The 27493-nt window shown below is 37.1% G+C and overlaps 1 protein-coding gene across 1 annotated transcript; it reads right to left on the reverse strand.

Annotated features, from left to right (window-relative positions):
* Nucleotides 1-8644: 8644 nt before the first annotated feature.
* On the reverse strand, nt 8645-27200 carry LOC148822866 (androgen-dependent TFPI-regulating protein). The gene is made up of 6 exons (XM_088929782.1): nt 26983-27200; nt 22834-22965; nt 19415-19516; nt 14064-14179; nt 12856-13007; nt 8645-8676 (listed from the first exon to the last, which is right to left on the reverse strand). Exons 1-6 carry the CDS (start codon nt 27133-27135, stop codon nt 8645-8647), a joined length of 687 nt encoding a protein of 228 aa, XP_088785908.1. The 5' UTR covers nt 27136-27200.
* Nucleotides 27201-27493: the final 293 nt, after the last annotated feature.

Below are 27493 nucleotides of genomic sequence, written 5' to 3' on the forward strand. Positions count from 1 at the left end.
TCTGAGTCTGAGTGAACTAAAACAACTACAGTACTACACTTGAATTATGTACTAGATTGTCCAACTCTAATAATACCAAGAATACTAATAATTCAGACTACTTCAGCTAAAAATCAAAAGAATAATAATATTAATTGCGGTAATGGGAATTGCACACATTTTTTTAAAGAGCAAAAAATACAGTAAGTGGTGTTTGCCGAAGAAATTGGTAGAAACATCATGAAACCTGCTTGTTTTCCTATTACTTTCCACACTTTCCACTTGAGGGCAGCAAAGCTCGTCTCTTTCATTCAGAAGAGTATTACAGAGATTTCTTACAAGCACAACCCCCACAAAAAGTTGCATAAAACTAATTGTAGTTAACACACTGTAACACATACTGAACAAAAAGCCTGATTGTTCTTCAAATTTTCTAAATCTGAAAATATTAAAGAAGGATCTTGTCTCCTTTAAATGTATATTAAGTTCAAGTTCAAAATGATTTAGTTTGTGTACTGTATATACAGTAACTTACTTTTTAAACAAATGGAGTAGCAATGTCCCCTCAAGTATTAACGCAAAATTGTTACGTTTCATAATGAACACTGTAGTGCCTTTGTATAGACTAGCATATCACTGTTTTTTGTGGATATTCACAGTTTCAGATACTGTACAGTTGACCAGTCTGTTTTTCTACCATGATAGCCAAAGCTTTTTTCTAGTGATTAGGAGTACCCAGACTGTAGGACAGAGGTTTAGAAAAAATACCTAATTGAAAATGTTGTCTGTATGTTGTCATCTATTGCTCTACGTTTGTAAAATTGCTTCAAACAAAATGTTGTGTGCTTCACTGAAACCTATTTTTAAATAACAACTTAAATCTTTATGGGTGTTTATTGTGTATAAAGGAGTCAAAGACCATAAAATCAGTTTGGATATATTCTATTTTAGGAGAAAACGTTTGACAAGAAATTTATGTAACTCAACAAGACACCTGGTTAAATAACAATCTATGTGGAAGTATAATCACTTGATTAAGTTAGGTTTAAATTCACAGTGCATTGGATTGACTTCACTTTCACTGAGGTCACTGTGACCAGCGTTTGTCATGACAACTACAAAAGCAATACAACTGGTTCAGAACATTTTGTTATGTGCTGATGCCCAAAAGAAAAACAACAGTTGGAGTTGTTAATTAAATCAAATACAACTCATGATACATTTTAAGCATAAAACATAACACAGTCAAAATGTAACTATTTGTATCAGGTATGATCTCTCTGAACATTAACACAACTCAGGCAATGTTGACACACAGGCCTGATCTGCCTCTGAACATACTGCTGTGGGATGTTCCACCATACCTCCTTTGAAGCAGCTAGCTTGAAAAGGTTGGCCATCCGTACTTATTTCCTGTTGAAGGCAATGGAAGTGCTTTTAGGTCAGGAGAAAAAGCTGGTGATGGCAAGATCTCACCATTGTTTTCTTGAAGTCATGTTTCGGCATTCTCGATTTTGCATTGGTCTGTCAGAAAAAGCTGTTGCCTTTTTCAATGTGTTGTTATGATGTGTTTTAAATGTGACTCCTTCCCATATCCACCACCTTACAACATTTCCACAACCCTGCCAATTGGCTTGAACAATACCAACCACAGTCTTCCAAACTACTCACAATGAGGATGTTTTTCACACCTCTTAAAAAGAGCAAACTGGTTGATATCTGTGCATAGAACACTACCACTATCACCACAGGAGGTGATAATTATGTCTCTCAGCTGTCAGTGCTACCTATGAATGGCCTCGGAACATTCAGGTGATTTTCTTGCAGAAAGCAAGCTGAGTCATTCTGCTGATCCGCGTGGGTTGGTTTGAATTAGAATTTATTGTGCTGTAGCCACCACTGTCTGAAATGATAACACACTGTATGTGGATCAGACAATGTGACAGCCCTGGGCCAGTACGGACATGGCCTGTGGTTCACAGAGCCAGTTTCCTAGTTTTCCTAGTTTCTCTGGATTCGTTTTCTGATTGCTGAAGCAGAGCAACTCAATTATCAGGAAACTTCTCCCGCAGGTAGGCTGCGTTCAAGTAATATCAATAGCTACAGTACCATGTGATCTTAATTATCAAGATGTACATGATTATACCTTTTGACTTTCTTTATTTAATTAAAATCATGTGGTTTTGAATGTCATGTTTCCCAACTGATACTATTCAAACAATCAACAAACTTCGTTTCTATTTAAAATGTAAACCGGATTACTATGTGCCCAATCAGGTATTTTGAAGTAATCATAATCTTGAAGAAGACTTACAAAGTTGATTCTAATAAATAATTCAAATGTCATAGAGAAACTGAGACCAGGGAACACAAAGAACACAAATGGAAAATAAAATTCAAATCCAACTCATGACTGTAAAGAGAATCATTTAAAATATATATCCAAGTCATACTTTAGAAGTCACATCAATGGCTTCCTTCAAGTCACAGTTTGATGAGCTTCTTAAATCAATATACTTTCAGCCCAAATAAGCTACAAGGGTTGGATGGCCTCCCCTTGTTATTAACCTTTCTTTTGTATTCCTGTAGGACTGTCTGGACCAAGAACATGGGGAATGCAATTATTGATTGGCTTACCAATCAGTCGATTAGCTGTCTAGGGCAGATGGCAGGTACAGAAGGCCAGAGAGGAAAAGGCTTTTAAGTTTATTATTGACAGCACAGGAGTTGTTACGAGCAGTTCAATGTTGATAAAAGCACTTGCTTTTGAATTAAGTGCAAGAGGAGCAGAGATCAGCAAACTTTCCCTGGATCTGATGTGCAAGGCACAGAGAAAGAAAAATGATGTTTCTACTATTGTACTGTTGTTTCCCAATGGAACTTAGTTTCCATTTTGCCCCATCTGTGTCGTCCAAGTATCACTTCTGCTCTGTATACAGTTCTCATGATTAAGCTGTTTTTGCAGGCCGAGAAACTTTAAGCAATGTATTTTCATACAAAAATGTAAACAACTAGAATTTCGAGAGTTTTTTTTCACATGGGTATTTTAGTATCACTATCTGATACCAATACCATCATTGTTTTCATAACTGTTCAGGCTGTGCTTGACTGAAAGAACTTACTTGAAACTAGCATAAGTGTTTTGGCTCTAGGGCCTTCTGTTGCTCTGCTCTTTCTTTTGAAATTAGCTTTGTTAATTTGCTCAATCACATATAAAATGCCCTGTGGTGTCAGTGCTTTATGGTGCATGCACAGTACTGTTGCTCAATGATGCTGATGTTTTTTTGTATTAGTCCCATCCATACTGTATACTAGTCTATCTTCTGAAGCAGTAATGCACAGCTGGAATCATTCTGTATTGATCTGATGTCTGTGCTTCATTTACAGTATGTATTTAATAAAAACAATCTACCGTATGTTGCTTTAATCTGAACACGTGAAAGATCTGTTATAACATTACCAGCATTGCAACCTGTTGGTCATATGATAATAATTAGAGCAGTACAAACAGCCACTTTAAAAAGTGGCACACCAAATCTCCTGAAAGCAATCCAGATAAGAAAGAAAATAACTTATTCTGAAAACAGAAGCCTTTGGCCTTCTTAGAAGAGTAATATAACCCAAGAAATCAAATCAAGTCTGATGTCTGAACCTCAGAGGATAAATTGCATTAAACCTATTTGTTTTCTCTTATTTACTAATTCAGTGAAGAACACCAGCCCAGTATGCAAACAGACTAACCCATTTTATCACACCGACACATAGCGAGGGCAACAACACAGCACTAAGAGTGATGTCATATCTTAATGGCAGCTGCAGTGAAGTACAATCACATCACATTATCACATATTCAGTTCTCCTGTGGATTCCTGGTTTAGTAAGAAGCAGCCCTGGTTGATCGCATTGAATTTCATATCATGCAAGTAAAAATAAACACAATCACAGTGCAAGTGCCATGCAAATAAAATGCAAGAAAACTGTATATGGTAAAAGAGCATGCAGAAAATGTTGATACAGGGCAGTAATGGAGACACACGTTTGGTACATATTCCATGTTTGCAGGGGATAAGGGCACTTGGCAAGTTATATTGCAGTTGTGAGCTTTGCAAACAGTGGAAGCAATAGAGAGTAAGATATTAAATGTAGCTAAGAGATCACAGTTGCCAAATGTGTCTTGAGGAAGCACTAAAGGGTGGTCAGGGACTGAGTTGTTCTGGTTTCTATGGGACCTTACCAGATACCAGGCTATGGTAACTTTTTTAATTAAACATCAGAATGTCAAATTTGGAGACAACAGAGAAGACTGAATAATAAGCAGTGTAAAGACTAAAGCTGAAAGTATTCTATGCAGAGAAGATGACAGCCCTGTGCTTGTTTTTTTTACTTCTAGTATCTACTGTGGTCTCCCTGTCAAAGTCATAACATAGTTTTCAATGCACTCAGTATGTGTTGCTGTAGCTTGCTTGACCCCTGATGCTACCTTTCATATTAGCATCTGAACTCTTGCTGTGTTCCGGTGATTCAACACTAGGTGAAAATTTCATGACTCTGATTATGAAAAATGTTGTCAATATGCTGAAACTCCCTTTGAAATTTTGAAAAACATGATATTCCCTTTCAAGCCTTCTGAGGTTAGAAATACATTTGATCAGTCAAATTCAGCTCGGTCTGACGGCCACATTCCAGGAGTGCATTCCTAGATAAGAGAAAGCTGGCCATCATGTGGAGAAGCACTGGGGGTCACTAATCCTGCTTGGTTTGTTATTGCAGGGACTGGGGCTCTGTTTTCTGTCACGTGACACTGTGCACACACGCGCACAAAAGCAATAGACAAGGATGTTTCCCTTATTATCGTCACACTGGCAGATCTCATGCAGACCAGAGTATCACATCATTGTTATTGAAAATTCCAGGCCAGACAGACTGAAACATAATGGTGCATTATCACTTCCACCAAGCTAGGTCATGTTTTCACTCTACACAGGAACCTTCTACCCAAGGTGGCGAGCGGCGAGGTCAAATCCATTTGGACAGAGCTGTAGACCGAGGCTGATAACAATAACAGGAACTCTCCACTGCTGAGAGGCTGTCTTCTGGAAGTGCCTCTCTACATTTAATGAGTTATGACCGCACAGTCCCCTTTGTGTTTGGATAACTTTGATTATTTGAATTATAATAAGAAAGAAAAATATGACTCTGTGTGCAGAGTACTAGACAGAGGGAGGGTCTGATGCCAGAACCTGATGTCCTGTAAAACACGGAGCCTTGTTAGTACAAGTTAAAGTTGGAATTGTCACGTTTCTGTAGGGAATGCTGGTTTTCAGCAGTGCCGTCGGATTTGCCTTCAAAACATGTAAACTGATTTCCCTGATGCTTGCTTCCCAATGTGATAGAAGAAAATTTAGTTAAAAATAAAGTGGAATTTAAGGGTCCTGGATCAGGAAAAGCAGACTGAATGGTACCCAAAATGCCAGGGTTGGGAAATGTGTTGTTGTCTGACCATATGATTCTGGAAATCTTTTAAAAAAAGAGAACTTCCTCCCCCCATTGAAATGTATGCACCAACAAAGGCAGTATTAAACCTTTGTTTACTTGGTATGTTATTATTATTTTATATAATGCCTTTAAAACTATCTTTTCTAAGTGCTTTACAGGAAAATTTTCTATTGAATATAATTAATCAGTTCTTGAAAGATAGCACTTTAAGAGTGCAATTATTACTTTTTGTTGTTGCCACTGCCCATTTTTTAAAATTTATTTTCAGTTATTTCAGATACGGTGCCTAAATTTAGCAGTAATTTATATCTAGATTCATCTTACTCAGAAACATAGTACTATTCAGTGGTTCACTGGCCTTGTTCCACTTTTTGGATGGAATCCGAACTGCTACTGTTGATAAAAGCAGTTTCTATGAATTTAATCAATGTGGTGTCACGACTTCTCAATTAACATGTATTGTTCTCTTCTGGGTAAAGAATTAGAATCACCATTTTTTTATTGTTACCCAACAACCCACCCTTAATTATCTATTAATTTATTAATTATCTAATCAGCTCATGTCATCTCTGCAACCCTGGTCACAAGAGAAGCATTGGCAAGGAGCATTCATGCTCTGAATAGTTTCCTGTCATTATCCTCATCTTTTTCACATTGCAAGGACCTTGTCACCTTGGACTGAGCCATGAGCCATTGCAAACTGTGGTATATACAGTAGCTGACTAGCCCAACCCATCCAAGTTAGAGTTCAGTAACTCCTGTCCACTAACCAGTCCATGTCTTACATGATCTCACATTCCTCCAGCTTTCAATTCATGAACCTTCAATGCAAAACCTTATGTTTCCTAGAAGCTATTCCTTTCTAGATATCTGTCTGTATATAAAGAGTTTTTTAAAAAGTTACAAATGCAAGGAAATCCTCATTTGCACCATTTGGTTGGAGGTAGCTTACTGATCCAAGAATCCCTTCCTGTTTCTTCTTGAAGGAGGCCAAGAAACCAGCTTTGAAAATGTGGTACTGTAGGTTGTGTTCTGGACACCAAAAAGAATTTGTCCTGTTTTCACGTCAGGTTTGGGATGTACAGTATGGTGGGCTCTGAGAGGTAGGAAAAAAACAGGTATATGTAGGAATTTGTATATTTTAAAAACAATAATTCCACAAGAGTCTTTGACTCAGTTAAGTCCTTGAATATTGCCTATATATACAGGTAACACTGTAATTACAGTGTTACCTGTCTAAATTCTTTATTAAATTATGTTCTTTTCAAAGACAATTTACATTTAGTGGGGTCTTCCTATCAAAGTATACAGAAAATTAGATCTCTCTGAAATTAACATAGATAAAAATACTAGTGACATCTCATATACCAAGATACCTTTCTAAATGATTTTGAGGAGACCAGTCTGAGAGGCTTGTTGGGAAGCAAAAAAAAAATAAAGTAGGAGTTCAGAGTGAGTCATCCTTGCCACTGTAGATATAAATATCTATAGGCGAACATCTTGCTATTTATAGGCCCTTTGAATTACATAACACAAAGTGGAAGGCATGTCTTTGTAATATTAATCAGATATTGTTTTTTAATGTTATTCTTAAATAGTTGCTGTAGCACGTCCATGATTACAATGCCTTTTTTGCACTTCTCCTTTGACTGTTACTTTCATGACATGAAAGGATAAATAAGCTGTGAATGAGTTGCTAAGATGTTCAGTACTCTCACATTACTCTCACATTCCTGGCACATTAAAATATATAGATCCAGACATACTGTATAGACGCATACCTGCAGGAGACGTGACTGAAACCCTTCTTTGAAACTTTTTGATTACATAGAAGACTATTGGTATCTATCTGCATAACTTGGTGTTTCAATTGTCTCTTGTATCACAAACTAATTTTATTCCCAATCACATTTAATGTATATAATGCAAATATTTAGTGATATCCAATGTCACAGACAGCATCTGACAACTATAGACTGGATATTTTATTTCACATTGTGCTTAACAAATGTAGACTTACATTGTTGGGTACTGTAATTAAGACAGTTAAGAATTAATAGAGTGCCAGTGGAGCCATGCTGAAAGTGGTCACGTTAGGGCCCTGCTGTGTTATTTAAGCTACATTTTAGAGATCAATTCACAGTGTGAGCAGTTAGAAGCAACTTATTTTGTATCAACAGGTGGCGCCAAAGTGTTTAACTTTTTTCTTTTTTTTCTCCTGAACATTATGGAATAAAATTTCTCTGATTACACTAGACTGTAATCAGATTACACTCGACTGATTACACTAGACTGTTACACTAAACTGATACGACAGACTTTACCTGTGTTTGTTAGGAATTTTAATATTATATGGAGTATTTGGTTGATTTTTTTTTTTGGTACAGCCCTGTAGTTTATGCTCTCTGAGCACACACATACTGTAACACAGTTTCACACACAAATATACAAATACATAGTTACACATATGAAGAAATAGAGGTGAGTGGAGAACAAATAGAAGTTTTTTTATATTTTTGCTTTTACTCTTATGCAAGATGAGTATAAAAAGTCTTTCTCCCACTGATACATTTAATATGAGAAATTACTTTTCGAAAAGCAGAGATTTGGAAACCCTATTACACTTAACAGAATCTCAAAGGACATACTAATTACAGTAATCTTTGGTGTTTCACTCTATATCATATGTCGATTAGCTAATCCAGTTTTACAAATAGTATTCCAATTTGGACGACTTGCATCTTTTCATTTATACAAGGAGGAATGTGGGACAGCATGCCTGGTATGTAAAGGGAGTTTATTTCTCATTTTTATAGGCTAGGATTCTCAAAAAACAAAAATGAAACTAATTCCAATATACAGTACAGTACGATGTTTGGACCACAGAGAACACAGAGCCTGGAAATGTGGAGAAATGTAACAAATCTTATTAGTACCAATGTGTTTGATCATTACTGTAAATAACCCGCTTTATAAGCAATGTTCCAGTGTTGCAGCTTGATCTTTGCATTTAGTAGAACCAATGAGAACTGATGAAGGACACATAAAGTGTTTGTGGTACAATGCACCAGGTCTTTTGGAATGATCATGGCTCCCTTGGCAGTACACAGGCCTCTCAGTCTGTACCAGTGACTTCACGGGGCTCTCTCAGAAAGTGTGGAGGAAGCATTCATGTCCTTTTCACCTTGTAATGGGGTTGGCCTGTCCACAAAACAAAATGTCCAAAAATACAGCTTAGTGTTTATTAATTAAATTTACTCTGTTGGTAAAATACAAAAACAAAACCCGCTAGCAATGGCCATAGCTATGAGGAAGCACAGCCTCCAGTCTGTAGTAATCATCTTACACAGCCACTGAGAGCTTTTCCTTGCTGACCAACATTGCAAGTGTCTCCTTAGAAATGTTTACAACAACAACAAAAGATTAAAAACATTAATACAGAGAACATGAGAGTTCAATTGTTCATTATTATTTATTGTATCTGCAATTCTTTTGTAATTTGCCTTGTGCAAATGAGGTTCTTTTCATGAAACGACACCATTAACGAGCAAGATGGCTTTGGAGACCAATTCCTTGGCTTTAAAAGTGTGCTGTTTAAGAGAGTAGACCCACCTACTTTTTTAATGGATGTTTGAAATACAAAGCAAATTACCTTGAGTCAGTTCCATCTCACAACTAGTGTATAGAGAATGTGAGACCTCTCTCATCTGAAATAAAATGTGGAGAGGACCTTTCACGTGTGAATCTGTCATTGTGAATTACTGCTAAGAAGTTATGTGATAATTGCCAGGAATTCTTTTTAGTTGCATATTTGGAGCATAAATCAAATTTCATAAAGGAGCCCTCATTACTGGAACAAAGAAAGAAGTACTATCAACCTGTTTGGCTTCAAATTAAACCCACAGCAATCAGTGAGTGCCTAGCCTTGAACAAGTAATGGATCCTTAATTTTTTAGAATCATCTACCAGAAGAATTAACTGCATTTTTAAAGAGCCATTTGTCATTCAGTAATATAGGTCCTGAGCATAAGACTAAGCATGAGAGAACACTATTATTGAGAAAGTCCACACTGTGTTAAATTACATCACATGGATGACACCAGCATCTTTCTTTTGCCTTTTGTTCAGTTGTTACTGAACTAGTTTTCTTAGCTCTGAAGGTTTTTGCTTGTGATACTTCAAACACCACTCTTGCAGGTGAAATTATGACAGTTGAGTTAGATGGCAAATTCTGCAGCAGATAATGTTACCAAATAGAGGATACCATAGGTCTTGACCCTGACTTGAAACGTGAATAAAAAAGCTTGCGAGCTGTGGTTTGTACCAACTTGCTTTTGTATCTGGTATGAAGAATTAGAAGATCACACCCATCAGGCATAACGTTTGTTATATTCTCTTGTGGAAAACTTATTTGTTCAATCCCAATAATCGCAATAAGGAGGTGAGAGCAAATGCAGCTTTCTTTAATTTGCTAGGAACATACAGTATGTCCACACAACATAACTTTAACATTCTTTTTAAACTTTCCTATAGTCATTTTCCATAAAGTATGGCAAGTTGCCATAACAACACTGAGTTAGTTCTGTTAGGTTTTCTTGTAAATCGTGTAAAGGAGAGGATAAGACTTACAGACCACTGTTGCCTTATAACCAGTAAGTTTTCTTTGAATTTTTCTTTCCTCTTTCTAAAAAAAAGATTTCTTAAAATCTTCTAATGAGTGATTTTAAGATATTTAACCTCATCGAGTTGACATTTTTTGGGGTCTTTCTGTTATTTCTGGTCAACACCAGTTGCAGCAATACTGGGCTTTGTAATTCTAGGCCTGGCACAGTAATGACTGCCATCACTGTCTAAGGGTGGTATAGTGCATTATTCAGCTAGTAATTGACATCTGCTGTAAATTTTCATAAGTCTAACTCGTTTAAATGATCATGTGATGGATGCATTCTTTGCACTTTACTTTCAACCTGCAGTTTGGAAGAACCAGTTGTTAATCAATTTGCTTTTACTTTTTGACCATTGTATGAGCATTTCCTAGTGGAGGGTTGAATGCATACATTGTCTGTTTTTCATAGAAATCTCATCCATTAGATCTTATCTTTGATTTTTCATAACTTAATGAAGCAGAGATTGAACTGAATAAAGGCTGCAATGGCTGAAAAGCTGATTGACAGTTACAATATGGCCTTCTTTTGTGTGGAATACGGATGACAATATTTAGATTTCTTTTAGTCAGAAGGTCAGAAGCTAAGGAAGAAAAAAAAATAACAGTAGCTTATCCGATAAATGCACAGATTGGTGCCAATCATGGAAGTTTACACTCCTGAACACTTAAAAGCTGGACTGTCAATAATTTGTGCTATACAAATCTGTTAGATGTTACTTATCAGTATGACCTGGCTCCTTAATGGAGTCTCAGTTTAGATATGTGGATCAGAGGTTCTGGATTCCATTTCTTCTTAGTGATGGCAGAATGCTCAGCAATAGTTTGGTGCATTTATTTAGTGTGTTCAGCTAAACAGGGACCCATACTTGGAAGAGAGCAGCTTCTGAGTCTTGATTTCTTAAGTGTTGAACATGTACCTGACCCAAAAAAATAAATGCTCTCAAGAAAAACTAGATTCTCAAGGAATTTTCCTCTGTCTTGCAATGCCCTCGGCATCCTCCATCTTCATGATTTTTATCTAATATTACAATATCTCTTTGATAACACATTTGTATCCTGGATAAAAATGGTAAATGACAAGCATCTGAGGAGAAACAGAGTAAAACATGCTAACAGTATCAAACTTCTCAAACTGGTCTGAATCACTAGTAGGACTGCCTTACAACAGATGTTTTTTTATGTATCGGGATTTTAACGTAGGAGGAAACAAAGCTATTGATATACTATTGGAATTGCAAAATATAAGCCACAACACAAACTGAGTTTCTTTTACTATATTGTAAACTATATTGCAGTGTAATTTAAATGAAAGTTGTTTTCTTAAGTGAAGGCAAACACAAACTCCAGTAATAAAAAACTGATCTGCATATGGTCCAATTTTCACATTTTTAAAAGATTGCAATAAGTTTGTCATCAAATATTTGGGCCATTTATTCATGAAATATTGAACAGCAAAATGAAGTAATCAAACTAATCAAGTAACCGTCTGTTGGTTGTATGAGAATATTATATGATTATATACAGTATTATACAAATGGGATGTTTTAATAAACAAACTCATCTTGAAATAGTATTTGATACTTTGATACTTAAATCCTTCTTTTTTCTGGTGATGGCTATTGCTAGGTACAGTTAAAAGGGAAAGGCCATCCCCTTTGATGCAAACAAGCAAAATTATGCACTTAAAGAATATATAATCTTTATTAATTATGGTCCTCTTTATTAAATGTTGTCTACTTTGCCTCATCTGAGTGTGACGCAGTCTGGTTGAGGGTCAGCACCTCCAAATCTGAGGTCGTGGATCTCTTTTGGAAAAGAGTGGCTTGTCCTGTCCAGGTGAGGGGGGCACTGCTGCCCCATGTGGTGGACTTGAAGTACCCCTGGGGTTTTGCTCATAATTGGGGGTAGAGTATTTCACGAGACTGACCAGTGGATTGGTGCATGCTGACAGTGTATTGAAACATGGTGGTGAAGCGGTAGCAGAGCTCTCAGACGAAGCTCTCAGTTTTCCTGTCGATCTACTGTATGTCCCTTCATAATTGGTCACGAGCTTTCAGAAGTGACTGAAAGAATGAGATGATGGGTACAAGCAGCGGAAATGAGGTTTCTCATGGGGCTGCTGGGCTTACTCTCTGTGACAGGGTGAGGAGTGAACAACACCTTATTTTCCATTCATTTTCATTCATAGCTAGTGAGTACAAACGCCTACTTTAGATATGCTAAAAGCCCTTGAGTTATCAAGGAAGTTTGAGTCACTGTCATTATTCCGTACATAAAATAGTCTTTCAGATGAAAGATATGACAAAACAGGTATGCTGGAGGTGTGCCTCCTGTCTTCTGAAATGCCACACAGAAGGAGAATTCAAAGCCAGAATTGTGATTGCAAAGCATATACAGAGGTCATTTTAAATGACAAGGCCTGTGAGTAATTTAAGGTCAGGCTATAAACAATAAGATTTGAAACACAGAACACAGAGCCATCATATTGGCAGGATGTAGACCTTAAAATGTTTTTGTGAGTTTGGTGTTCAAGGAAATCCATTGCTATACCAATAACAGTTTGCCAAATTATTGGTCACCTCCTAATACCACATAAAATATGATTTCATTATTACAATTTAGTGCACAAGAAAAAACAAAAATTAACCTTCCCTTTATGAGATTAAACTACTTATATCTACTATATGTGGAACACAATTACAACTGGAACTTACCCCAGATGTAGCAGTTTAGTGTTTCTCCAAATAGATACAGAGCTTCCACAACGCTCATGTTGAAAAGGAAGAAGTAGGCAAGGCCAGCCGGGGTGAACTTACCAAGGACTGGGTACACCCAAACCCCAACAGTGAGGTATATCCAAATGACCCTGTGAAGGAAGTCAGGAGGGAAGCTGTCTTACCATGACAATGGCTGGAAAGAGCAGAAACAGGTTCACAACTTCTTGTTATTGATTGTCATTGCAATTATTCTTTGGAGAATTTTGTAAACCTAAACTGCAATATTACTGTTCTTGATTATTCCATCCATTCTTTCCCTTACTTTTTCTTCCAATTCAGGGTTGTGGGGGAGACAGAGCCTATTCTGACGAGGAACAGGCATAAAGTGGGGTACACCCCAGATGGGGTGCTAGTCCGTCACAGTGCAGACACACAGACATACTTCTAAATAGACAGACACTCACACCAGGGCTATTTTTACAAGAAGTTAATCAACCCACCAGTATGTTTTTGGACTGTGGGAGGAAACTGAAGCATCTGGAAGAAACCCATACGAACACAAGGAGAACATCCATAGCCACAGTGCCACCATTCTTGATTATTAAACTGTATTTTATTAATATGTGCATGAAATATATTAACATTTACTCAAAAAATCTTAAAACTTCAAAAAGAGTGCAAACACTATAGAAACTGAGCTCAAAATACATAAACGCATTCACAGCATTACAGCATTCACACAGAAATTGCAGCAGTTTAATGTTTTCCATTACACCTCATAGGGTATAAATATAGTTATTTACATTTTACCTTCACCTGGTAGCTATTGATGTTTGTTTGTATGTGAGAGAAGCTGACAAGAGCATGAAACAAAACACCTTAACTGTTAGCCAGCTGACTAGCCCAGAGAAACTCGATTACTGGCTCTGTGAGTGACAGACCACGTCCTGGAGGACAGAGGTCTACTCACTGGCTCTTGATCACTCAAGGTCATGACATCTGTCTGACCATCTGCCGAATGTAATGGTTGTACCACTAGTGTTTCCAAGAAGAAACAAAGCTCACATCAGCAAAGTTTTGGTTGCTGCTTAACAGAAGAGGCGATTTCTTTGAAGATGGGGTGTTCAGCAACGTATTTACTAATGACCCCACTGAAAAGCGATACAGTGTTCATAACATTTACTGAACATCTCCTTATTTCTTACCAGGTCAAGTAGCCCACCCCAATAATTCCAAGAGTAGCTAGTCCATTCTGTTTCTTCGGATAAGCATGAGGATGGAGAACAATTTCAACTGCTAACAGAGGCAGAACAGCTGTGTGCTAAAAAAACACATAGAGAAAACCATGGGTCCCAATGACTTTACAGGAGACAAATTTTCATTAAGCAGCACTTAAAGAAAAGACTCTGTTTCGGGACAGCCTTACTGTTCTCTTGTATTTGTCCTAGATTAAGTTCTCAATTCACTATACTTGGCTCACTCAGATGTATTTCTGAATGTCCTTTATATCTGATGGCTGTTAAAGGATGTACTGTATTTGATTTTGTGCAGTGCGCTCCAGTTTCAGTCCTAGAGGTCAATATGCATTTAGGTTTTCTAAGTCTCTTTAAAGCAGCAGCACCTGCAGAGCCTGAAGAACCAATTGAGCCAATGAAGAGCCAATTTAGGACATTAAGGGTTGAAGTGGAATAGAACTCTGTAGACATGCCAAAACTATGAAATCAGGATTTGACTATTACTGTATGTAGAGAATAAAACTAAATAAATAAACAATTTTAAGATATTTACCCTGAACAACAAATAAATATCATGTGATGGGTCCATAATGGCATGGAGAACACAAGAAAACAAGATGTCAGCATAGTGGTGTCATCATCAAATTTGCTTCCATAAAAACAAAACATATTATATCATGTCATGTCATTTGCCAAACCGCTTTATACCATACAGTGTCGCGGGAAGCTGGAGCCTACCCAGCAAGCAATGAGCTCAAGGCAGGGTACACCCTGGACAGTGCTCCAGTTAATCGAAGGGCAAGTGCAAGCCAATCATACACGGGGACAATTTGGAGGCCACGGTAAAGGTGTAGCGGAGCTAGTTTGGATACGGTGACATAGTTGCCCTCCCTGCGCATAGCAGGGACCTCAGCCGCCTGGGCTGGGGGAGGTCTCCTTTAGCTCATGCGGCTGGTTCCCTGTTGCGTTACGCCGGAGACCCGGGTTCGTGCCCCAGGTGTTGCGGGACGAAACGGGCAGGGTGGAGCAGCGGAGGGCACGAGCCCGTGTGGAACCGCAACGGTCACAAAGGCTGAGGGGGGAAATTTGGCCCGGACACCGAGATAACTCCCTTCTTTTATCATGAAACGCCCAGGGATCTTTAATGACCACTGAGAGTCAGGACCTCGGTTTAACATCTCATCCAAAAGACAGTGTTCCCTACAGTATAGTGTCCCTGCCACTATACTGGGGCATTAGACCCACACAGACCGCAGGGTGGGTGCCCCCCGCTGGTCCCACAAAACATATTATACAATCCCAAAAAAATCTCCCAGCAAAAAACATGTTGCACAGCAATTAATTAGAATAAACTTTCATTTAAAGTGTTTTACGAAACTATACAGTACCTTGTTCAAGGGTATAACATCAGTGTCCCACACGTGACTGAAACTTGTAACCTTCCAGGTAAGCATTTACAGCCCTAACCAGTACTCCACACCACTCCCCTTGATAGGCAGTTCATGGAGTATCCTCTCCAAGATAGAGTTTGTAACGAACGTTCAGGAGGGATAACAACAACCATGTTCAATCAGACTTGGCTGGTAGTAATTAGCAATCGCTCCTGATGTGATTTCCTCTCCTAAAACACTATAAAGACTTACATGATCCCCTTCACTTCCTTGCATACATCTTTTGCAACCCACCTTCACCCCATCTCCACCTTTGCAGCTGCCCCTTAGTCACTCCTCAATCTACATGGTAGTTCAAGCCTCCTCATCCTACAGCCTGGAGTTTAGCCCTCAACCAAGTGGGTTAAGCCAAATTTTCACTAAACGCTCCATAATCCTTTCAGGACACTTTATTCTTGGTTGTTGTTATTCCTAGTGAAATGCACATTTTGAAGAATATGACACAAAAAATGCAAAGCACTGCTGCAGAAAGGCATAGAAGAAATCTAAATGGTAAATCTAGAAACATAGGAGATGTAACAGGATCATGGCATCGAGATTTTCTGATATTAAAGCAGGACCCTCCTGTGGTGTGACTGACAGAGCCCACAAACAGATTTTTTGCAGCCCGGCTACAGTCTGATTACAAAAGATCTGACATGAAAAATCACAAACCCCGTGAGCGGAAGGAGGCTGATGTTAAATTCTAGGAACCTGCAAATATTACTGAAACAAATTGCGAAATGTGGGTGTCAGACAGATGCTTACTGCAGTCCAAATCAAATGCAATCTTTTATTTCTGCTGTAAATACAGATGGTTTTATTCTATGTATGTGTCCATTTTTTTTACTGTTAGCAGAAATATGTATTAGAATCCTTGTATTTTGGTACAGGATTTGAAAGCAGAATGAGGTAGGATTATGTAATGTTTTATCTATCAATTTTCTAACCGCTTTATCCAATACAGGGTCGTGAGGGAGCAGGAACGTATCCCAGCAAGCAATGGGCACAAAGCACAAATACATACACTCACACCAAGGCCAATTTTCCCAGAAGCCAATTAACCCAACAGTCCGGCTTTGGACTGAGAGTGGAAACTGGAGCACCCGAAAGAAACCCAGGCAAACACAGCGAGAACATACAAACTCCATAGATAGCATCCTGGGACTTTAACAAAGGACCACAGCACTGCGAGGCAGCAGTGCTTACATCTGTGCCATGACACTGCCCCTGAACGTCTTTTAATTCTTACAGTAATTTCATAACAGTTCCTGAAACTTTCTCCATAGCAATTATTGTATGTGGTAAATTGTGGCTAAAAAGTGACGCCAATTTTCAAATGCTAAGTTGTAGAGAAAATTACATTTCAATACAGTTGATATCTGTTCAAACACACAGGACAGTACTGCAGTAAGAGTGCAAAGTGATAAGATAATCAGCAGTCAGGAAATGAAACATGTTTTTTAAAAGAGAGCATGCCTCATTGCAGACTAGAAACCCTCTAATTTAACCTTTTGGTAAAGAGCTATTTCCTTAATCTCTAATTTAACCTTTTGGTAACTTCAAAGTTTTCTAAGTCTGTTAGCTGTACTGTATATAACCTCGAAATCTGTAAAAACTCCAGAGTATAAACATAGCTGTACTTGACTTTATTTACTAGTTGTACAGCTAGATCTTGTATATCATAGATATTATCTTACTGATATGCAATATGATTTTTGTTATTTTGCCTTGAACACTCCAGAAGGTATTGAACCTTATTGTTCAGTGTAATCCATTTTTTGTAAAGTGACTACTTAAACAATATTTCTCATATGTGGCAAATAGGTGAGTAAGAAATACAGTTTTACTATTCTTAAATAAGATCTTGCACTAAACCCTTTATCAGGAGACATTTCTGCAAATGAAAATATCACAATAGTCTTTTAGGATGCTATGAATATCCTTGGTCTGTATTGATAAAATGGGAGAAATCCTTTTTTGATAAGAGAATATAGTCCATGCATGGACTGTGTATATGTCTATATTAAAACCTTTGCAATAGGCATATAAATTATTATGAAATGGATCTGCACTGTGGGGAAAAAATCAGAATCATTTCAAAACTCACATTTGCCTTTACCACTCATTTCTGTATTTAGATGATAATTTGTTTCATATTACACACATCTGCCTTATGTTCAGAGCTAGTTCCTGATCCATTTTCTCAAAATGTTTTTGAGAGAAGTGGGACAGTTGGTAGAGGACTGCAAACAACAGCTGATATTAAGCCACCACCCAGCAGGTGGTGCCACTTGTTCCTGTGGGTTCCTGAAGGTCTTGTCCTGACAAGGATGTCTTTGTCAGCTTTGTTGGCCATTACTGTCACTAAAATGTATTTTACTTTCAGTTGCAATGTTCATGGATTCAGAGCTCAGTTAGTGAATTTAATTTTCTTTGTCCTGAGTCTAGATATTCTAAGAATATGAAAAGTGATGTAAAGAAAATAAACACACCATGAGCACATGAACTTAGACCAGGTGAGCAGTATGCAAGAGTGGTTGGGGTTCTGGGCTTATAACTAGAAAGTTGTGTGTGCAAAATGTAAGATGCTTTAGAAAGTAATTATTGATAGAACTTAATAATTATTGATAGAACAAACAAATCCATCATCAGTGACGTTGGACATTTCTTTAATCTATATTTCACTCACAAGCTAAAATATTAGAAATCCCAGTGTACTGCATGATTCACTGATTCCAGCAGTTTTTATTAGAAATGCTATCTGGGACAGTGAACAGAGAATACCTCACATACCTCATGCCAGCCATACATTAAACATACATTCACTACTGCTAATTTTGAATTACTTCACTATAAAATAGCAGATGAAAAATTACTGTGTTTTGGGCATTGATTTCTCTCACTGCTAAAATCTGCTTGTTAACCAAAACATATACAGAGTGTATATACTACACTATGTAGTATAAGATATTCCACAGTGTTTAAGCGTTGTGTAATTAAATATTTACTGTACCTGTTGTCTGCTGTTGTTCAGATGAACCTCTGAGCACATTAATTAAGAAGTGTCCTCAATTGTCCCTAACTATTAGAGGATGGTGTATAAATTAATTATCTGTTTACTCGTCAGCTCCGTTCGTACAGCTTAATTTGTGTTTTTAAGTTGCTTAGGTTGTGATAGTACACTTGTAAGTATAGTGGTTCATACAGCACATACTGTACCTGTGCATAAAGTATTGCACAAACACTACCTCAGAAACTCAAGATTAGGAGAACTACAGTATTTAAGCTGGACCTGTTCTAGAAATTAGAGTTAGGCTGTTGTGTGATCTCGATCATAAATCATGTCCTATGTGTGCTGTCTAACAGTTCAAGACACAATAAAAAAATCAGTTTTATACACTGATCGGCATTTAGACAATATTATTCCAATATTGAATTTTTTATTTCTTTCTCCTGGAGTTATAAAATGTTATGGCATTTTTCAAATTGAAATGCATATCTTGTTTCTCAGTACACACAATAGATTCAGACAAATTAATGCATTTAGTAATATATGATGATTAATGTGGCTTGCATGTCTAATTCAGAAAGATTGATCTATGATGAACAACCTTACCATTTATTTTTAATCTTCACAGAATAGATGACTGATCTGACTGAAATTGAGTGCTGCACCTTCTCCTAATTTTTCATCTGCAGACATTTTTAATAATCATTTTATTTCAATTTAACGTAGAGGGCAAAACAGACAGACAACACTAAAAGGAAAATTAAAGTTTAGGTCATTGAATGATTAAAAACCAGCAGGAGAGAAAATTATATTTTGGCCGCGCTTTTTAAAATGCTGTTATTGTGTGAATATAAAAAATAAAAATTAGGTTGACTTACCATAGCATGGTTAATCCAGGGAGGAAAAAAACCGTCGAGGTTATCGGGGTACACCAGTTGCCGATCATACATAAACATTCCCCAAAAAACCATGACCACAAACTGAAAAGGACATAAAATGCAAATGTTAATAACAGCCTGTATATGGTTCCTAAGTCATTTTTGCCTGTTTACATCTGTAAAATGATAGTCCTTTGATGACTGTTAAACATTAACAAGAAGGCATGTCCAAGCTGAGCTCCTGAGAGCTGGTCTTTCTTCATATTTTCATGGTCTTTTAAAGCAGCAGCAGCTGAAGAACTGGGTGAGACAGTTGAATGTGTCCAGTTAAGCCACTAACCAGCTGATTAACTTCGATAAGGGCTGAGACGGAATGAAAGCCTGCAGACAAACTGATCCTCCAGGACCAGGACTGACTCCCCTGCTCTAGACATACTGATCCTCCAGGACCAGGACTAGACTCTCCTGCGCTAGACACACTGATCCTCCAGGACTGGACTCTCCTGCTCCAGACACACTGATCCTCCAGGACTGGACTTTCCTGCTCCATACACACTGACCCTATAGGACCAGAACTGGAATCCCCTGCTTTAAACCCTTATTAAAAAACACATAACTACTCAAATGGTTGTAGGTGACTGCAAAGCAAGTCTTTGAAAGCAACAAACACTGCAATGTCATTTTATACTTGAGCTTGGTCCCCCTGTTACAAAAGCCTAGGAAATGTATCATTTTTTACTGTATATACAAATCGCATAGCTAGCATCAACCAATTACAGGTACATGCATTATCAGTGAGTGCTGTGGCAGATTGCCCCAGCAAGGAAGGGTAAAAGCTATTGAGGTACAGAAGCAGTTACAATGAGTCAGGCACTAGAGGTCGCAGGCAGAGTGTGCAAAGAGTGTTGCAGGGCTGTCTGGAACTCTAGAGGGAAATTAGCAGTCTCGTAGGTTAATTACATCTGAAAAAGAACGGGAGGCAGGACTCTCTATATGTTTTTTGAATCCATGCAGAGTGATGTACTGTAAGTGTGGGTAGAGCTTGTGTACTTTAGTGCAAGACACAATAAACCAAATTTACAAGAGCAAATTACCTTTATAAGGTCAGGAGCAAGAAAGTCAGCCCTTTGCCTTGGCTGATCCTGCAAGGGATCCTTTATTAAATAGAATAAGAGAACTTGCAACAAAGAGATAGACCCTGAGAAATTGAGCATATTTCAGTACGATGCCACAATACTAAGGCTCTGAATCTTCCACAGTAGAGCCAGTATATCCACAAAGGCTGTACACTGTTCTCTCACACACGTGTAACCAAGAGTAAACATCAATCAGCAAATACAATTATTTTTGCTTCCCTTTATTTTTATTATTTTATGCAGTTACAAAACAATATAAGGGTTAAAGTTTACAGGGACAAATCAATCCTGTATCAGTAATAGAACATTCTCTGCTATACGGAAAAAGTGATGTAGTGAGTGTAGCACAAAACAATTTTTGTTGTGTTGCTGCTGTACGAGGTTATTTCATTTATCAAACCTTGTGTACAGAATCAACCTTCCATACACTTTGTTTTTACAGATTTCCAAAACTAGCAGGGTTTTTGTCACACTTTTACTTTCACTCTTGGGACAAAAACATTTCTTCCTGAGCAATTTTTTTTTCCTTTTTATTACTTGCCAATACCCTTCTTCCTTCTTGAGTATGTTGCCGGTGAACTGCGCAAGACATTTGGAAAAAAATGGATGTGTTGTGGAAGGAGTCCAGACATAAATATTTAGGTAGTTTTTTTTCATTTCCACAGAGCCAAGCATTTCCAAAACTATTAAGCCCACAGTCTGCAGGGAACTGTTGAAGTAAAATGCTTATGTGTTTGTCTTTGATGAATGCACCAAAACAGCTGAAGCACAGTGGAAACAGTGCATAGCTACTGTAATGTTTCTGCAATGCAGCTGCTGAGTGGACAACAATAAACAGAAAGGACATTTCTTTCCAGAATATCTTGGCTCCATCTTGTACAGACACGTTTCAAAATCCTGTTATTATAATTTAAGTTGAAGATGTTCAGTTCATTTGAGGACAACTAAGATGACCTGTTTGTTCCAAACCACAAAATACATTTTATTTTACCAAAATGATTGAGGTCTCTTCCACAAGTGTGAAACACAAAATCAGTTGGACAGCAGTGAAAAAATGGTAGATAGCATCCCAAGCAACTCTCAGATACTGTACCAATAGCTGGATAAAGCTTTTAGTCTGGTTGAAGATATAGTAATATAAGACAAACAGATCTTCAAAGTATAATGGTCGTCAACCAATTCTACTTAAGAAAACAAGATATGTTATTCAGAGGCCATTAAAGAAGCTCTTCCAGCAATCAATCAAAACAGAGCAATTAACTTGAATACAGTTAATATAGCACCTCTTCATAAAAAAGAGAGACAAAAGACCAACATCTTGGTTTTATTATTGTACATGTGAGATATTCCAGGAACATGGAAAATGCTATACTGTTTTCACTTCTGAAAGGGAAAAATCAAAGGAACAACATTGGATTTATGGAGTTGGATTTACCATCAAGAAAGATATAATCAACAACCTTCTTGATTTTCCAGCTGCAATGAATAAATTCCTTTGTTTGTCACTACTCTAGATTCAGAAGGCAAAACCAAGGAAACTATCTATGAAATTCTTCCAGAATATTTTTGGATACTAGAAGGACTACAGATTTATTCTTGGAGACTTCAATTTTAAAGTTGGAAAATAGCTCTGGAATGGAACCATTAGCGAGGAAGGAGTTAGAAATGTAAATTTCCATGACATTTTTCTTTAATTACTCAGAGCATGGATTCATCATTGCTAACACCTTGTTTCACCAAAAAATATGTTCAGAACATTCTGGCAATGTCTACAGTTCCAGCACTTGCACATGATTAATTTCATTGTCTGTAAATGATAATGAAGGATAATGAAGATGCTAACATCATCAAAGTAATAAAAGAAGATGATGACAACTGCTGGAATGATTGCTTTTTTATATGCTTCATTATGACAACTGGCTCTCAAGAATACCTGCAGATGAAGCAATATCCACAAAACCACCAAAGCCAAGGAATTTTGAATCCAACCAAAAGAGCATTCTTCAAAGTCAAAATCACCTGTAAAGCTAGTCTATATGATTACACCTCTCCAGGGTGTGCTTCAACAGAAAGCACAGCTGTAGACCCCTACTCCATGGTCCTGTTTTAAGTAAGCTTACCACTAAAAAGGGGATTATTGTTTTAGTAGTGTGTGCACGGGGTGACGTAAGGGGCCTCTCAAAAAAAACAAATTCATAGGTAGTTGTTTTGGCAATACTCAGTTTCAGTTGTTAAATATACAAAATTCTTTAAAAAGAGTAAGAGGAAAGTCAGTATACTTACTGAGCCCACAGGGAATGCCAGCACAGAGAATAGGAGGTCTTTCCAAAGGTGAAGTTTTTTTGCTTTGCCTTTCATATATGGAAGCTGAAAATCACTCAGGGCTGCCAAGCCAAAGAACACCATCTGTAAAACCTGAAATGCAATCATTTTTTCATAATTGGTCCTAGCCTCTTGCTTGGCAGTAGGACAAACACCACACTAAATTCAGATAACTGGCTTAAAAAAAACATTGTGACTGAGCTATGGTAGACCATGGCTCAATCAAGAGTTGAAAAGGAAAGAGCAAGTAACTCCATGAGCTGTGAGCATCTACTGTAACAGGGCTCAGTGCACAGGGTGAGTTACAGAAGTGATGTCACCCCCCCCCTCCCCCCCACCTTCCCAAAATTTAGACAGTATGAAATGCTGCCAAAGAAGACAACACAGTGTTTTAGCATCATGGAACCTGCAAGTGACCCAGAATCGAATCCTGGCAGCAGCAGGGAGAGCTACAAGCATCACACGACCCTGGAACACTGCAATCAACCCACCCCTATCATACTGTATAAAAATATATATCTACAGGAACTGAATTTGACATATGCTCCTTATGTTTTTCCTCCTCATTTGTCATTTTTATTTTGCATTACAAACTATTTTAACTGTATTATTCAAGATTTGCAGATCTTATTTGCTCATGCGTCGGGAAATGAGAAATGAGAAAAGAAACTTGCTAGGTGGCAGACACAGGAGGTAGCATGTTCATGAACACACTTGTCTGTAGTGGACTCTTTCAGTTTTGATCTGCCTAAGTCTGGCAGGTCCTGATATGCTAACTTTATTACTTAACATTGTGCAGACAGACAAGAAATATTCTTTATTCATGCTTGACTGCATAACACAATGAGTATGTGTAGATCACAAAGGATCATAAAATGCTTTGAATATATCCAGGTGGCAACAGTAGCTATGAATCACTGTGACCATTTACATGTTATGAAAATTTCAAGAACAAATCAACAACATTAAGAGTCAATATGAACATTGTAACATAGTAAAGATTTCTAAAAAACTGAATAATGCAATAATATAACTGAATAAATTATGATGATACGTTTATTTGGAAACATACTTCACTGCCATACTCCACTACATCATTTTTAGAACTCAGGCTCGTTGTAGCTTCAAGCTTACAAATGAATACAAGAGTGCAATCATTGAATTTGAGAAAGCAAATTTGTTTGTTGTCTGACGGAACAGGAATGTGAATATATGTGATTCTATTAATAAAAATGGAGTTACTTACAATGAAGGGCTCAAAATTGATTAATTAAATTGAAGCTATTGTCTTCTTACTTACGAAGTATTAATATTCCACATGATCCTAAATTCTTCAGAATTAACTCATTTTAATGCTAAGATATATAGCATTTGCCTTACCATCCTCCTGGTCACCATTCAATCCATGAGCCTGGAGGCTTCTGTAGGCATTTATCTAGATATTTATCCTTGTTACTGGAATACAGTCAGCTCTTGCAATGGCAAATGGGTAGAAATTCCAAAATAGTTTGAACACATGCTCTTGAACAAAAAATGACATTTTCAACCACAAATAAAGGGATGGAAACAATATTCCTTTTCATCAGATCTGAACTACTATTTAACAGAGCTGTTATTACAATCTTAATAGTAACTGTAACTTTAATAAGCTATTAAACATAATTAGGGATGTAGAGTAGTGGGCTAATATTTTATAGAATGAAATTTCAATGCTGTGTTTTCTTCCATCTTCAGCAGAAAACTTTGTATTTCCATTTTGAGGTATGCACATATGCACACTCGTTCTGAAGAACACATAATTTCTGGTATTGCTGCTGTTCCGCTTACATAATGCTTATATAATATGATGTACTGTATATATACTCAATTATTCTGGAAATTCACATGTATTAGATAATAAATAAGAAAGAAGACATGTTAAAGGTATTCATAAGACAATCACATTCTAATCTTATTATGTTGTAGTCTAATTGGTCATGCTGCAACTTTTGTTTATGCCACAAATTTTATCATGGTAGCTATACCAATACAAGGGAGAACTGACTTGCGGCATGCACAAAATGATTTCTGACACAAATAGAACAGTCTTATTTCTGACTTCAAATAAAGCAGCCAGTCAGTCATGAAGACCAAACATGAGAATGTCAATGTGAGTCCTTTTGCACAGGGTTTGAGAAGCTGAATGTTGTTATGGCAACAGCCTCAGTTATGTAACTCAATATGCAACTGCATGAACAAGCAGCTTGGGCCCTGCCAAACCGTACTTTGATCTGAAACACAGTTTGAGATTTTTTACTTTGTGTCTGTTTATTTAGAAATGGATTACTCTCTCTTTTATAAGTTGGTTTAACCACGGTGCTGCTGGCCATGTTACAGATACCGTATGGGGGTAAGATTTTCACCATGAAACCTGATTTAAAAAATGAAGCGGAAATGGTTTTCCTCATTCATTTCCTGCTTTGTAGTGTAGTCTATTGGCCTTTTCACCCTTTGATACCACTCTATTATAATTGCCAATTGTTATTCATACAATCTGACTACTGCATCCAGCACTGATCTAGATCAAAGGCACTCAGGGGTGTCTTTTCAGACATCAGCTGTCAGGCATTCTTGTCTGCTGATTTTATTGCGAATCCAGAATAGAAATAGCAGTCATAATCCATAATGCTGCACCTCTCAAATAATTTATTATAATACATATCAATTTTCTCCTATAAGCTTATTTATTTTTACATATTGGCTTTCACTTGGCCAAATATTTTGTGCCAAGGATCAAATATTAATGATTTATGCATAGACCTATGTGTCTATCGCAAGAAATGAAATTGAAATAACATTGTTGCTGCTAAGAAGGCATAATCATAATCATGATGTCAATTTTGCTCTGGGCTGCAAAGTCTCAGCCAGTAGTTCAAGACTGGAAGTGACCCGAAGATTACTGCTGCTGGAGTTGTGTCTACAGTATGACCGCACAAAATGACATCCTACCTCACTAGTTCACCATGGGGTTAATACACTTTTCCTCTTTGGCCACTAGCTCTCTAGTGACATCATTAGTCATTCACATCTGTTAATTTTAAAATGGATATTTACTTGGAGTTATAAGTATGGGGATTCACCCAATGGGAAAGGGAAATATTGCTTTTATTGCATGGGAAGGGGGGTCCCTTCAGTTCTTTTTAAATGGATGTGTGAACCATCCCAGTTAACGATGCACATCCTTTAAAACTAAGGATGTACTAAGAAAAACAAAGTCTTAGTATTTGTTATAGGTATACTATAAAATAGAGAAGGGCAGCTCCAATCTCTCAGGTCCTGCAGGTTTTGCATGTACTTCTCAATTAGCAAAACTAATTAAGAAATTAACAAGCACAATTTGGTTATTTATGATTGTATGGGGACTGGAGTTGTTCACTCCTGTTATTTGTTGCCTGAAATGTAACAGCATCCAAATATTACTGAGTAGTGTTTGGTTTATTTCCAAGGAAATTAGATTATGTTTACTAAAATTCTTTTGTTTTGTTTAACACTCCTCATGTTTACTGTTTTACTCTCTTAACAGTCTGTTGTATACATCATATAATCATTAGGTAGTCTTAGATGAAAGCAGCTAAAGAGCTAGGCTTACTGACAGCAAAATGATATCAACAGCTGTCAATTAATGTATTAAATAATTTCAGTTATATTATTAGTAATTTCAGTTTTTTAGGAGCATGTCTTTTATTTTATAGAAAAATAAACCAATACAAGAACATGACATAATATTTTTTCTGTACACTTTCACAGTAAGTGTTCAAGACAGGCTTTTGCCTAATATAAATAGTAAGACAAGTTGTTTCCTATTTTTCATAATTATTGAAGAAATTACAAAAAATGTCAAAAATCAGCTTCAAATGACAGTTTCTGTGTTTAGCTTTTGATAATTCTTTAGTCAGCATCAAGCAAAAAACTCAAACAAAAACTATTAAATTAACCTTTTTAAGGGAAAACTAAAGAAATGACACAGCACTACACTAATCTGATTTAAATTATAAATGTGCATATTTAAACTCTCACGAGAATGTTATTCTGTACATTATAGAATTAATAGAATAAAAGGAAAATGCTCACCAAATTTAGGAAAGTCAGATATTTCCATGGTCCACCGTATACAAAAAGTCCTTGGGGCAGTTCTTTAGGGTCCTTAGAGAGAAGTATTGAAGTTAGGAATGTATACCACACAAAGGTACTAATGTGATAAGTTTTGCTTATAACTGTTCTCATAGTTGCCCCGGTGGTAACTGCTTCTCAGTACTCTTCAGTCAGTTCACTAGTTTCTCTAAATCTACCTAATGTCTGAAGTGTCTCAAATGTTAACATATATCTAAAGTTTAAATAGTAAAAATGGCATGGGGATTCTAATTACAAAACCTGTAGGCAGAGTGTTTTCCTCATAGTACAGCACCAAAGAAAGGCTTCTATTGAACGATTTAAAAAGATCAGGCAAGCTAATTATGGAATTAGCTAAGGAGGTTAGGTAAATACTTGTATATACAATGAAGTCACTGTTTCTTCTTATGTAAATGTCATAATACCATAAATGCCAATGTTATACTGTAACAGCAAAGGATTTTGGGAAAGG

Source organism: Atractosteus spatula, chromosome 12, assembly GCF_055471065.1.
Source record: "Atractosteus spatula isolate fAtrSpa1 chromosome 12, fAtrSpa1.hap1, whole genome shotgun sequence".
Classification (NCBI taxonomy): domain Eukaryota; kingdom Metazoa; phylum Chordata; class Actinopteri; order Semionotiformes; family Lepisosteidae; genus Atractosteus; species Atractosteus spatula.